Source organism: Olea europaea, chromosome 13, assembly GCF_002742605.1.
Source record: "Olea europaea var. sylvestris chromosome 13, O_europaea_v1, whole genome shotgun sequence".
Classification (NCBI taxonomy): Eukaryota; Viridiplantae; Streptophyta; class Magnoliopsida; order Lamiales; family Oleaceae; genus Olea; species Olea europaea.
In genome coordinates this window covers 12,693,458-12,707,363 of record NC_036249.1, presented here as the reverse complement: position 1 = coordinate 12,707,363, position 13,906 = coordinate 12,693,458, and the positions used below count along the sequence as shown (strand labels likewise).

The 13,906-nt window shown below is 39.0% G+C and overlaps 2 protein-coding genes across 2 annotated transcripts; one reads left to right on the top strand and one right to left on the bottom strand.

Moving 5' to 3' along the window:
• The first annotated feature begins 4,508 nt into the window (after positions 1-4,508).
• LOC111407647 (protein KINESIN LIGHT CHAIN-RELATED 1-like) lies at positions 4,509-8,089 on the top strand. The gene is made up of 3 exons (XM_023037263.1): positions 4,509-5,314; positions 6,015-6,923; positions 7,595-8,089. The coding sequence occupies exons 1-3, from the start codon at positions 4,680-4,682 to the stop codon at positions 7,827-7,829; spliced, it is 1,779 nt and encodes a 592-aa protein (XP_022893031.1). The 5' UTR covers positions 4,509-4,679; the 3' UTR covers positions 7,830-8,089.
• A 233-nt stretch (positions 8,090-8,322) lies between these two features.
• LOC111407646 (protein NLP6-like) lies at positions 8,323-13,198 on the bottom strand. The gene is made up of 5 exons (XM_023037262.1): positions 12,739-13,198; positions 11,540-12,117; positions 10,893-10,940; positions 9,702-10,599; positions 8,323-9,570 (listed from the first exon to the last, which is right to left on the bottom strand). The coding sequence occupies exons 1-5, from the start codon at positions 12,944-12,946 to the stop codon at positions 8,447-8,449; spliced, it is 2,856 nt and encodes a 951-aa protein (XP_022893030.1). The 5' UTR covers positions 12,947-13,198; the 3' UTR covers positions 8,323-8,446.
• Positions 13,199-13,906: the final 708 nt, after the last annotated feature.

Sequence of the window (13,906 nt, the reverse complement as noted above, 5' to 3'; positions counted from 1 at the left end):
CAAAGAGCAACCAGTCAGAAACCAATAGCACGAGCAAAAGTAAGACATCAAAAACTGAATTACCTTCTGCTTCGGTGATTGGGGGGTCGACGCCCTGGGAGGAAGGTAGCTCATTCATGGGTGGTGATGAAGAATCTGGGACTGAAGATATACCTTTAAGTATGGTCCCATCATCAACCGGTTTGGATGAAGTAGCCTCAACAGAGGATGATGGAGCAGGAGTTGGTAATACCAAAACCTTTGAAGGGGAAGCTGAGCTTTTCTGAAAAGTCCAAAAGATCATCAGTACACAGAAAAATTTCAAATGGGGAAGAACATACTTGTAAATAGACCAATTTAATTACCTTCTTCTTAACGATAAGAGGGACATCATCATCAACATCATCCTCCAGAATGGGAGATGCTGAGGCTGGCCGTTTGCGGCTTGGAGCACTCTTGGCCATAGTTGGCCTGGCAGGGAGAGAAGAAGATGGACGAGCAGATTGTTTAGTACGACGAGAAGGAGAGGGGTTCCGAATAGACAAAGGAGTGACCAAAACAGGAGGAGGAGAAGAAATACTCGGTTGGTCTAATGAATGAAAGGCACGATTGGCCTCAATCGCAAATAATCTGCGCTTCACCGATGGCCAAAGTTGTTCGAAAAGAGGGTGAGTAGCATGACAAGAATTAAAAGGGGCTAATGAAAAATGGCTTGATAAATGGAGGTTGCGAGCGTTTATAGCCTCTGCTTCCACCTTATTAATGGTATGAAAACGGTCGTTTAAGTTCTTCGAATAGCAAAGAGGAACAGGCCAAGTTTGGCCGAAACCAAGCTGTCGAGCAAAAAATTGGGGAGCGTAAATTTCTACCCCAACTTTGGCATTGGTCCCAGTTAAGATATCGTGGAAAAGCTCCCTACCAGTTAAGAATTGGATCCAAATGAGCAGAGAAGTGCTCGCGCTATCTAGAGTGGAAGGAGGATGTACATAGTCCGGAGTCAAAAAAGGAGGAAAAGGAAATAAGGAAGAGATTGAATCTAAAGAATAAAAAAATGAAAAAATGTCCCTTCTGGACATACTTACAGGAGTTAAAGGCTTCATAGCTAGCCCGTAACAGCTAGCAGAAGGACGAGAAATGGATGGAGCACCAAGCGATGGAAAATAGGATCTCAACCACAGCTGAGTGAACCAAAGAGGTCCACTGCCAGTAGGAGATGCACCATTCTTCAATTGAGCCTGAAGAAAAGCCATACCTCTATGAAGGGCAGCCAAAAACAAAGAACATAAGTTCAAAGGCCTGCCACGCGCCAGTTCGTGTGCTATAGGTAGATAACTCAGAGAGGGCTTTATACTAGGCACGCACAACACATATTTACAAAGCCAAACTAAAAGGAAGGCCACTCGCTCGGCATGAGTAGGCTCAGCACTCGAATGATTGTGGAGTGTCTACAGGCTTGAATAAGAATCGGTATAGTTTTTACCGAACTGCGGGGCGCCACCAGAAACTAAGATGCCTGGGAAAATGGTATCTCCCAAAGGTGGTAAATTTACCAAGGCCCCAACATCCCTTAACGTAATAGACATGGGGCCAAGAGGAAAAATAAAGGTATTATACTCAGAGGACCAAAAGCTCAAAGCAATCGGAAAGAGCGCTGAATCAAAAGTAGGGGGCGAATAGAGACTTCCAACAAATCAGAAATCCTAGTGCTATCAAAAAGTGCCTTAGTAGGACCATGACCCACAAGACGAGCATGCCACCTACGAAAAGCTACGTCAGATTTGGGCCAAGTGCGAATACCTCTTTCATGAAGTGGCCCCAGCGGCAAAGAATTCAGAAAAGGAGAGCCATGAGTGCAAGGAAACAGCTGACCCACCGCCGCCTGTTCAACTGCCTCCGCATTGTTGAAGAAAGGACCCAAGTAAAACTCATTACGTCCAACATCGGCAGGCGCGAGAAAACTTGGGGTTACGTATGAACGACTCAGAAGTTTCTGAAAGTCATCAAAACTAAAGGAGTCGCTAGCTTGAGATTGTGAAGCAGCCATTGAAGAAGGAACGAAGCTTTTCGGAGTTACGTAAAAAGGAAGCAAAAGATGAACAGTGAATCGTGAAGGATGCGCAAGAAATATGAAACGTGATTTGGTAGCAGTAAAATGGCGTGTTTGGAGTTTATAAGGGTTTGCAAAGCGGCATACCTTTTCAAGTTATAGAAGGAAACAATGATTGAAATTCTTTGGGAATCGCGAACGTTGCTGGAGACGTAAAGTGAATATGGCAAAATTCAATAATTATTATTAATTCTGCCATATTGGGGGGTAATTGTTGACACATAAAAATTCAGCCCAGATCGAACAGCCCAGAGAGTAAAGCCCAATTGGAAGATCCCCAAATCAGATAGCCCAAAGAACGAAATCCAATTAAACGAATCAAGGTGTCGCCCAAATCTTCAAGTCGCCCAAGGTATCAACAAGCATAACGCATTATGATGCAGTTATTGAGGCAGTTGCTAAGGTAACTTTATCACGTTCCACGACTCAAGGGATTCAATCGAAAGCGGTTGAACGATGCAGGATAATGGCAGCAGTTAAAAGGGCAGTTTCATGACAAAATGGCCATTACAAAGAAAGTGGGTAGTTATAGGGCGATCAAGCAGTTTTCTTAGAGCAGTTAATCACAAAGGGATTGCCTATGAAGTATAAAAGGGAGAAAGAACTTAGAAGCAAGGACCGAATCCAAAACTCTCGAACAGAGAATATGTAATTTTCATTCCTTTAGTTTTTAGACTTAAACACTTCCTTTTCTGTAACTCGTGTGCTTGCGCCCCTTGGAGGCACGTTGTTTTCCGTTTCCAATTATAAAGTTCATCGCCAATAAAAAGAACACCCCTTTTTGGGACTTTGTCTCAAGAGGTTTCATCCCTTACACAATCGTCTGATCCTCTTTAATTGTTAGCGAATTAACACGCGCGAAACAGAAATGGATAAAGATCCGGATTTAGCATGCTCTCAGTCATTCTTCGTATTCTGAATGGACGATTCCCAATCCAAGTAGACGCATATTTCATGAAGAACTTCAAAGATACCTTCAAACTCTTTCTCGGTGGCATTATTACTGTAAGAATGATCTGCATAAACTCTGAGAATGGAAATAAAGTTTTAGATTAAAGTGCAAAAAATTTTATTGTGAGAATTCGTGGTTAAAAATGAGTTATGAAATTTTGAATGGTAACTAAAGATTGCACATTTTTCGTGAAGGCATTGTTTATTAAGCCCATGTTTGTTTCTCATTTTTTCCCCCTTAAAATGAAAATATGATGATTATTCATTACATCAAATTACCATATTTGAATTTCTATCTCTGTGTGAGATTCGTAACGACTATATTTTTTATTTTCATTTTTACATAAATGGGAAATAAATTGGGCCTAAATTTTAATTGTGGTACATGCACGTCATAACTTACAAATTTTTTACAACTGATGAGGTGGGGAAATTGAATTCCCAAAATTTCTTTTGTCATTAACTTACATTACATGAACACAACCGTTTAAGAGGTAAATATATTTTAACAATCTTAATTTAATTTATCATCATCTCTTCAATTTATTTAAAAATAATAATAATAATAAATTTGTAAATGATAATGTACGGTAAGTATTTTTCATTAAATTTTACATGTCTCATTATATCGTATCATACTAATCATGGCTATGAAATCATGATCACAACAAATCATGCCCATTTACACCAGCCTGATCATTAATGAATGGGTTGATCACGACTCAAGTTGTACATTAATTCAAATTATGGTATAAATTGAAATTGTACTTTTATTTTCTAATCTTTCCTTGTATATGTGTACAAATATATATGAATTTGGTTCATTTTAATTGTAAATTTAATTTATACGGAACTATTAAGAATAGCTCAAATATATTGGCAAAAATTTAGATAATCTTTTTTATGTTTATTAGTACTAATTGCAGATACCAAAAAAAGGAAAAAAAAATATTCGATAGTGATTATGAGAATTGATTTTTTAACCGTTACAGAGAAAAGTGGGTCTCATCTGTGAGTGAAGAAGTCAAAAATAACGGTTGAAATAATGAAATAACGGTTAAAAATTAATTTTTTTGAGGTGAAAATTTGTTACCAAACGTGCACTAAGCTTGATCCATTGAACCAATGTACAAACTAGAGTTGTTTTAAGTGTCAAATAAAAGTAGCCCCCAGGGGCATATCCTAGCGGTGCAAAAGATAGGATTGAGATAACCTCAACCTTGTTGGCAGTCGCAATATGAAAATTCGATTCCTGAGATATGGAATCGAACTCTTTGTGGGTACCAGTGTACGGATAAATTCTTGTTCCCTGATCTGTTGGGGTACATCTCGCGATTTATCTCTCTCACGATACTCTAGGGATAGGACGGTGAAACCCTCAAAGTTGGAGTTCAACATTTAAATGTTAAATAAAAGTACAATATGAATGTACAACCAGTTGTAGATGATATAGTAGCAGTAAATCTTCCCGCCCTCTCACCAGCAACAGTTGAAAATGGCGGCTTACGTTAATCATTTAACCCTTGATTAAGCATTTAATCTTTCTTCATAATCTCGTTTAGTCTCTCATATATATTATAAATTAATTTAACCGATTCATATTTTCAGTTACACAGTGATTTTCTCAAATTTAGCCGACGAAATGCCCGGCTTAGTTTCCGTAAAAACCCCACCCAATGGGTCCCAAACACCGATCCGAACCGAATCCAACAGGTCAGAATCCGGTAACCCGATATCCAACTCCCCGGCCACTCGCCGACCTGCCTCGCCTTCGCCGTCAACATCACGCGCCAAACCCTCCCCAGATCGGAAGAAAAAGTCCCCTCCGGAAAAATCAGTACTCGACAAGTCCTCCCTTGACAACCCGGATCTCGGCCCCTTTTTGTTGAAACTGGCCCGAGATGCAATTGCGTCGGGCGAGGGCCCGAACAAGGGTTTGGAATATGCTCTTCGGGCTGCGAAGTCTTTTGAGAAGTGCGTGGTTGACAATGAGCCGAGTTTGGATTTGGCGATGAGTTTGCACGTTGTGGCGGCGATTTATTGTAGTTTGGGGAGATTTGAGGAGGCGGTACCGGTTTTGGAACGGGCAATTAAGGTGCCGGAGGTGTCAGGAGGGGCGGATCATGCACTCGCCGCATTCTCCGGCTACATGCAGTTAGGGGATACGCATTCGATGCTCGGGCAGCTGGATCGCTCTATTGAGTGTTACAAGGAAGGTTTGAAGATACAGATGGAGGCCTTGGGAGAAAATGATCCCAGGGTTGCAGAAACTTGCAGGTAGATTAACTTTTTGTCATCTTTTTCATTTTCCGGAGTTTTTTGTTGATCGTTAAAAAGCATTAATTAGAATTCAATTGGGTTTGTTATTGAGAAATTTGAATTTATTGAATTGGTGGGCGTTTGATCTGAGGATGCTTATGGAATTTAGAAGTGTGAGAACCAAGGAGTTATTAAGCATTGGTAAAGCATTCCGTTGAGCCAAATATGTGGGAGTCTTCTCTAATTAGAGTATTTTCTTGATTACTCAGCCCATTACGTCAAGATAAACAAGTAACATTCTATCATGAGTTGATCCTTATATTTGGATGTCAAATGATGATTCATTTCTAGTTACGTAGCACAACCAATGAGAGAGAATCTTTTTGTCATTTAAAACCTGAATAATGCTGATAGAAAAAAAAAAATTAGCATTTTGAGGGCATTATATTGATCTGCTCCATAAGGCAATTTTAGATTTTATAATGGTATCACAGATGAGTCTTGTAACATCTATCCTGCTTTGCTCTTGAGAACTCTTCTAGTTTTGTGATTGATGAAGGTCGTTTAAATCCAGATAACTTGTATTTTTGATGATTTACAACATGTTTTCCTATGCATGACATCGATGTGTATTATTATGTCAGTATTTCAATTTATCCCGAAAAGGATAGAATCTATTATGCTGAAATTTATTCCATCATGATTTTTCAACTTGCAGGTACTTGGCTGAGGCCCATGTTCAAGCAGTACAATTTGATGAAGCTGAGAATCTGTGCAAGAAAACCCTTGAGATTCACCGTGTTCATAGTCCACCAGCTTCTCTTGAAGAAGCAGCTGACCGTCGGTTGATGGCTCTCATATGCGAGGCTAAAGAAGATTATGAATCAGCCCTTGAACACCTTGTACTTGCCAGAATGACAATGATTGCCAATGGACAGGAAAATGAGGTTGCAGCTATTGATGTTAGCATTGGCAACATATACCTGTCCCTTTTCCGCTTTGACGAGGCAGTTTTTTCCTACCAAAAGGCACTGACTGTCTTCAAATCTTCAAAGGGTGACAACCACCCTTCGGTTGCCTCAGTCTTTGTTAGGCTTGCTGACTTATACTACAAGACAGGAAAACTAAGGGAATCCCGATCTTATTGTGAAAATGCCTTGAGAATATACGCAAACCCCATACCTGGAACTGCCATAGAAGAGATTGCGAGTGGAATGACTGAAATTTCAGCTATCTATGAATTGTTCGACGAACCTGAAGAGGCGCTAAAACTCTTGGAGGAATCCATAAAACTTTTGGAGGATAAGCCCGGGCAGCAAAGTACAATTGCTGGAATCCAAGCACGGATTGGAGTGATGTTTTACGTGGTTGGAAGGTATGAAGAATCATGGAGCTCTTTTGAGAATGCTGTAACAAAACTTAGGGCCAATGGTGAGAGGAAATCAGCATTCTTTGGAGTTGTGTTGAACCAGATGGGGTTGGCTGGTGTACAATTATTCAAGATAGACGAGGCTGCCGAGTTATTTGAAGAAGCAAGAGAAATATTGGAACGGGAGTGTGGCCCATATCATCAGGATACTCTTGGTGTATATAGCAATCTTGCAGCAACTTATGATGCTATGGGAAGGTAATATCACTAGACGAAATGCTTTTTAATTTTTGTTGAGAATTCCCAACTTAGCGCCCCCCCCCCGGGGGGGGCACCCCTGCGCGCCCCCAAAAAAAAGAACTTGCTGAAATTAGGGAGAATTTAATTTCTCAGGAATTATAAAATAGTCTTTCTGACCTCACTTGTTGATTGAAACATGGAATTTCAAATGCTGTTTTCTATTCCAAACTATGGGTTAAACCTCCTTGGGAATTAAATACCTAAGCTTTTTGGACTTGTCCAAAATTAAATTCTGGGTTGTATCGACTCTTGAGATTTGTGATATAAAATATTATCTACTTTTTGAGCTCATGGCATCAGCATGAGAAGTGAAGCTACGTCCTTGGCATCAGATACAGCCATGAATGCATCTGTATTCTGATTATGACCCTGTTGGGAACTGTAATTAAAGGCTGCATTTGTTATTGAATTTTAATTTCAAATCGATAAGAATCTTGAAATGGAGAAACTGAAACTTAAAGTATGGATCAATGGATTTACTGTCTGTTTGAAGCATGACATGATGATGCACCATAAGTAGCTTTTTGGAAGTCCTGAGAGCCTGATATTATGCCTGCGTGTTAATACCTTGATGCCATAAAATGGATTGGTGTGACCCTGATTTGACAACGTTTTCTGTAAATCCCCAGAATTGAGGATGCAATAGAGATTCTTGAGTTTGTTCTTAAATTGAGAGAAGACAATCTTGGAACAGCAAATCCAGATTTCGATGATGAGAAGAAAAGGCTAACTGAGCTTTTGAAAGAATCTGGCAAGTCTAGGAACAAGAAGGCAAAATCACTTGAAAACCTTATCGACCCTAATTCCAGAAGGACAAAGAAACAGACGTCAAGAAAGTGGTCTGGTTTTGGGCTCAGAAGTTGATGGAGGTAATTTACCCCAAGCCTTTCTATTTCACATCCTGTTACATAGAAGATTGTGGATAGTGTTGAAGCTGTAATTTCACAAGACCTATCGTCTTCTTGGCCTTTGAGATGCCATTCTTTTTTCTTTTCATTTTCCCGATTAGTTGTTCAATGAGTTGTCAATTTGCGATGTTGAATTCTGGGTAAGAATTTGTTTTCTTTGAGGAGTTTGTTTCGGCCTACTGATGAAATAATAAATTTATTTTGTCTCTAGTTCTACATTAAAACTTGATAACCGTGATCTCTCTTGCAAATTCTGTGGCGGAAAGCATGAAAATTTAGTCTGTGCCTTGTGTAATGAAACAGACGTTTTCCTGAATTTCCATTTATCCAAATAAATCAAACATTAACAATTCCTTGTTATCAATGTTCTTGTTTTAGCTGGACTCTATGTTAGTTCCTTGTTTTGAGATAATTACTCTACAGTATCACATGTAATCTGTTCCTCTAAATGCTCAAAAATCAACTAAATTCTTAAAATTTAAGAAGGGTCATAATCAAAATTTACAATTACACTTGAACTCACCAGAGACTGCAAGAATTTTCCTACGAGCTTACTATGTACAACCCTATTCCTCATTCACCCGAACTCTCGCAGGAGCTCCCAAGATTGCCCATTATATCATGAATCAACAGTCTGATTATATTTCTACCTGACGACCTCGAAACATCAATGCATTCCTGCAAGTCTGCGTCACAAGCAATTAGAACCCACTCATGATCGTCGTCTAAGTACTTGATATCAAACGTGCCAACCTCCATCTTCAGCCTCTTTGCCACTTCCTCCTTCAACGTGACAATGCCCGAGCCCAAAGAGAGTCGAAACCTAATAATATCTTCTTGGTAAGTGGCTTTTATCGTGATGGTTTTCAGTTCTGTCCCGGTAGAAACCTGTGGCATTCGATCAATAGGAACAACCGTGGAACTGGGAATTGCATCAAAACATGGTTGTTTCGTCCCACTGTATTCTGGGACGTGTTCATCAAACAAAGTCTCACGATCTGGGCAAAGATTACAAAGATTGCGTGAGCTTCCTGCATCCTCAATTAGCATTTCTCCAAATGGCTCTCGGGGTGCTGTAACAAAATCATCGGGTTTGGGTAACGACAATGCAACGGATAAATTAATCTCCTTCATTGGTTGACATGTAAACTCAAGTGAACTCGTGAGTTTTATGTGATTTTCATTGACAAGTGAAACGGCTGGATCATTTTGTAGGGAGTTTTCATTTCCAAGAAAAGGACTATCTTGGCATGAACCATAAGAAGTTGGGGTTCCTGTGCTTTCTTCTCTCGACCTACTCCCTGTTTTTGATCTGATAGAACCTTCACAGAGCAAAGTTCCAGTTTGCTGCGGGATAAGTTCCTCAGTTCCTAAAATCTCTGTCAGTTCATCGCCTCCAGATGCCTGAAGGGTAGGAAGTTCATGCTCATCCTCTCGAAATTCAGATGGTCTAGGCCTTGGTGAACTTTGTTGATCAGGCGGCTCGTTCATACTTGCTGACCATGAAATTGAACCAACAGCAACAGGAATCGAATTTGTAGCCAAAGAAGTCAAACTGAATGCTCCTTCAGCACCTTGTACAGATTCAATTACGCGTTTTAGCTTAGAAAGAGAATGATTAACTTTGTTAATCTTACGAGAGGGCCATCTTAAGATCCCATGTTGCCTGCAGATGCGCTTCATGGTAGTAGGACAAACTGTATAAGTCACAAAAAAAAAAATAATAATAATAATAATAAAATAAAAATAAATTATAATTATAATTATTCAAGAGAATCATTTGAAGTGAATAAAATGATAAGCAACGGGCACTAAGATTAAAGCATACCACCAAGACTCTTGGCAGCATCCTTAAGACTCCCGGCAAAGTATTGCTGCAGAACCTCTAGGCTGATCGTCTTCTCTGCCTTTCCTCGTTTTCTCTCTGATTTCTTGACCTGTTCTTTATTCTCAACAAAAGATACAGCATTTTCTTCATTATTAGTAGCATTAAATCCTTCCAATTGCTGCTTTTCCAGTGAATGAAGATGCACTGCCTCTTCATTTGGCAAGGCAGCAGACTTTAGGGGAGAATTTGCAGCAAAATCAAACCTTGAATCAAATTTCTCATCCATGGATGCTTTTATAATCTCAACAGATCTCCATTCATGTTCGAGGTCATTCCCTGAAGCAACCCTCAGGCTCCCAAAATGCTGTTTCATTGTCATCAACACTGCATCCAACAAAGTCCTTTGGTCACTCTGGTCTTGGATATTTGGAGGAAGAAAGAATTCTAAAACGTAATCGTCATTTCCAGTATGACGGCTCCGTAAACAAATTGCGATGCTACTTTTCAACCCAAACATGCGAGCATAATGTACCAAGGGATACTCTGTTTTGCAGAATTGGGTGATATCCTCACAGAAGCACAAGTTATGCGACTCAAATGCCCTCCCGGCAACTCCCTGGCCCTTCTGTAAGTGATGCTCGGCACAGGCCTCGCGGAAGCCCCACATATGCGCATCTACCACATAATATGATACATCAGTTGTTGACATGCATACCTGTCCCATGCAACTTCCATCAAAGCTACTGCAAGTTTTCTTAAAACCTCCGCCATCTGCTAGGACATTCCGATGTCTGCAAGGAATCCATGTCTGAGCCAGCGGTAATGTGTGAGTCTCACATACCATTGTTAGTATCTCCAAGATCTCAGCCAGCGCATTTTGGCGACCTTGGTTGCATATCTGGTGTGTACACGATAGCCAAATAGATTATTTGATCAGAAAATTATGGCCCTGTTTGACAATCAGTATAACAAAACTCTTTTGTTCTCAAACTCATTTTCGACTACACATTTTCAAAATAAAATATTTTACACGTAAATCCAAACTTTTTTGCTATTTTTTAACCACATATTCTCCAAAAAAATCATTATTCCAAAACTCATTTTCCCCAAAAATTTCATTTTACTGGTTGTCAAACACAGGCTCAATTACTTCATTATAGATATGATCTTCACTTAAAATTTGCTGCTTACCTGTGTGCTGGGATGATCCAAAATCTCTGAACTTTTCAAATTCACAGCCTGCAGAACAACTGAATTTATGTAACTGAAGAATCCTAATGGGTAGAAGTTAGAACACAAACAAATTGATATCATCAAAAAATAATGAATAGAACGTGTTGCACGAGACAAATAAGATTTACCATTTTATTGACACGAAATGCTTATCTTACTCCAGTGTAATAAATCTTTTTAAGCACATCGTCATGTTTAGCACTTTGGTATCTATAACATATATGAAGTAAATAAATCCAATCTCACAATAAAGCTTCCATTTCGTATGTGAAAAGCAAATCCATCATCCAGTGAAATTTTAAAGGTATAGGTTCTTAAAATCTTAGTAGTAGAAAATGACATTAAAGTGTCTATCAATGTCATGCTGCTAGAGGCCATATTTCAGAAAGAAGTGCCATTCTCCTATATCCAATTCTGGAAATAATTCCTAGGGATAAAAATTTTAGAAGCTTCTCACACATAAAAGAACGCAGTTATTATGATTGCTACAATCAGACAGTCACTAATCCTTGCTGCAATTTTTATCAAGGAATCTTTAACAGTTCCTACCAAAAAATGCAAGATCTTGAAATAATGATGTATTATGAAGAGAATGCTTAACCAACCTCAAGTGCTTTGCATACTTTATCAACCTCAGGAGCATAATTAATTTTCTGGGAAGTCATTATGAGCTCAAGTACACCAACACAGGACTGTCCAGAAGGTTCAAATACAGGCAAAGCCAAAGTTCCGCGAACGTTATAATTCAGAGCATGGTCCAGCCGTGGAAATTCCTTGCTAGAATAGTACTGCACGTTAGGTGTCCATTCAGGTAACTTTTGCCGAAATACACGACCAGGAAGTCCAAGGGCTCCCTCAGTCACTCCATCCACAGAAAACATATACATCAGAGAGACTAGCCTATACTGATGAAGTCCATTACTGTTAGGGTCAAGAACAAAGGGCTGCCCCGAAGTAGTCAGCACATACCGACCACCATTCTTAACTGGTGCCCAAACTTGAGCCAAGACATGCTCTCCAGTCAAATCTTTAAAGTATCGAAGAGCCTGTGACATCCGCTCCTTGATTATATAAGACTCATCTGGATTAGCAATTGATCTCAATCCCAGAAGTTGTGAAGGCAGTTTTTCTTTATCATCATTTTCCACTGCATTTTCAGTCATTGACTCAGGATCAACCGCATCTGCTCAAAATTCACGAAACAAAAGCAAATAAAATGAGTTTCCTGCTGATACTTCTGGTAAAATGTACCATTGATTGCAAGTAGTACTTCAAGAAAATCATAGAACAACAGAAAACAAACTAACTTTTCAAATTTTAGATAGTTTGGCATTTAAAAATAGCAGACAACAAATATAATCATTACATCTACCTTGATTTTCCATCCTTTCTATATCCCAAAAGTTAGGATTTGAGTTGACACTTATTTAAAAGCATAACTCTTAAGTAAAGTTATATCAGCTGCTTTGATATGAATTCTTCTTCGTCATTTCTATACTGTATCTGGACATCCATATAAAGCTCCTTCCAATAACGAACGTTTTCATATGTATATATAAAGCTAAACTCAACCAAAAATAAGGGCTAGTTTACATGTTCATAAAAGAAGAAGAAAGTCAAAATCACCCAAAAAAATCTCAGTGGTAGAAACTATAGAATCTCAAAACTTTCCAACTTTTTTAATCAAAAAAACCCAAAATAAAGTGCATAGAGTACAAAACAGGTTTTTGATTTAATCACTAACAATTCAACACACGCCTAAAAAAAAAGTCAAATAACAAGCTCAGAGCAAGCAGAGTCATACATGACATAGGCCTGGAGCAGTTGGAGAGGCGGAAACCTCCCCCGGCGACGTAATTTCCAGTCGGTTTACAATCGTTATTCTCATCTGTATAAGCCCATATAGGCGAACACGGCTGATCCGAATTCGAAAGTAGAAACGGCGACATAGGATTTGCAAAGATCTGGTCCATCGACCAGGAAGATTCGAGATCAAGATCCAAATCCATCATAAACGCCGCCGCGCAGTGTGGCGGTTGCTGCGGATTAGGTAGAGGTTGCACTGATTTGGGAGAAGAGAAGACGGAGCTTTATCTTCAGGATCAGAGGATATTTTTGGAGGAAAAAGTTCTGTTTTCCTTTTCCCCAGGAAAATGTTTTCCTATCCGAAACGAAAATGAAAGAAAATGTGGCGAAATGATGAATTTGGTGATTCCATTGTCGATAAATGTATTGTTGGAATCTCCACTGCAAATTGCAACATGCATGGATTAAAAAAGAATTGGGATTTGTTCCCCTGTTACATGTTGCAACATCCAATTGGCTAAGCTAAAAGAGTTCATTAAAAGGTCTATGAGCGTGTAAACACACACACGTGCACATATAGTAATATTTTGAAGAATGTATAGTTAAAATGTAAGAAATTTTTTTGAATTTACACGTAATATTATTGTATTGAAAAAATATGGTTGAAATGAAGAAAGAACAATGCAATAAACCCAAACAGGAGCAAAAACTGTATAAGTTACCTTTTTTTTTCTTTTTGTAGTGGAGAGCTCGAGCTCAATTTGCCATGCCCAAAAGCAAAAAAAAGTCAATTTAATTTTGTTCTTGAGCAAAACAAATCAAAAAGTCTATTCATGTGAATTAATGTTATTCATAATCAGTAATTGCAATAATCATGTTATATAACAGTTTGTTATTTGAGACAACATGTTAAGTATTATACTTAACATCTTTGGCCCAATGATGCAGTCAATGATTAAACCCACTTGAAGGAATGTGACCCAGTAACTTATCACTGTGCATTCTCATGTTTTTCTAAAGTGCGATTTTAATGAAAGGCTAAGATGTTGTCACGTGGTGCTAACCGCAAGATGCATTGTGATGGCTGATATTCTTTTGACCCTTCATTTTCTTAAGGCACGCGAGAGTTCTAGGCTTTTCATCTCATTTTGTCTCTGTTTTCTCTC

Excerpts from the sequence above, each read along its gene's own strand:
- LOC111407647 (XM_023037263.1), top strand. The coding sequence starts at position 4,680 with ATGCCCGGCTTAGTTTCCGTAAAAACCCCACCCAATGGGTCCCAAACA. Across the intron at positions 5,315-6,014 it reads AGGGTTGCAGAAACTTGCAG|GTACTTGGCTGAGGCCCATG; the intron begins GTAGATTAACTT and ends TTCAACTTGCAG. Across the intron at positions 6,924-7,594 it reads ACTTATGATGCTATGGGAAG|AATTGAGGATGCAATAGAGA; the intron begins GTAATATCACTA and ends GTAAATCCCCAG.
- LOC111407646 (XM_023037262.1), bottom strand. The coding sequence starts at position 12,946 with ATGATGGATTTGGATCTTGATCTCGAATCTTCCTGGTCGATGGACCAG. Across the intron at positions 12,118-12,738 it reads CTGCTCCAGGCCTATGTCAT|ATGCGGTTGATCCTGAGTCA; the intron begins GTATGACTCTGC and ends AATTTTGAGCAG. Across the intron at positions 9,571-9,701 it reads TGCTGCCAAGAGTCTTGGTG|TTTGTCCTACTACCATGAAG; the intron begins GTATGCTTTAAT and ends TGACTTATACAG.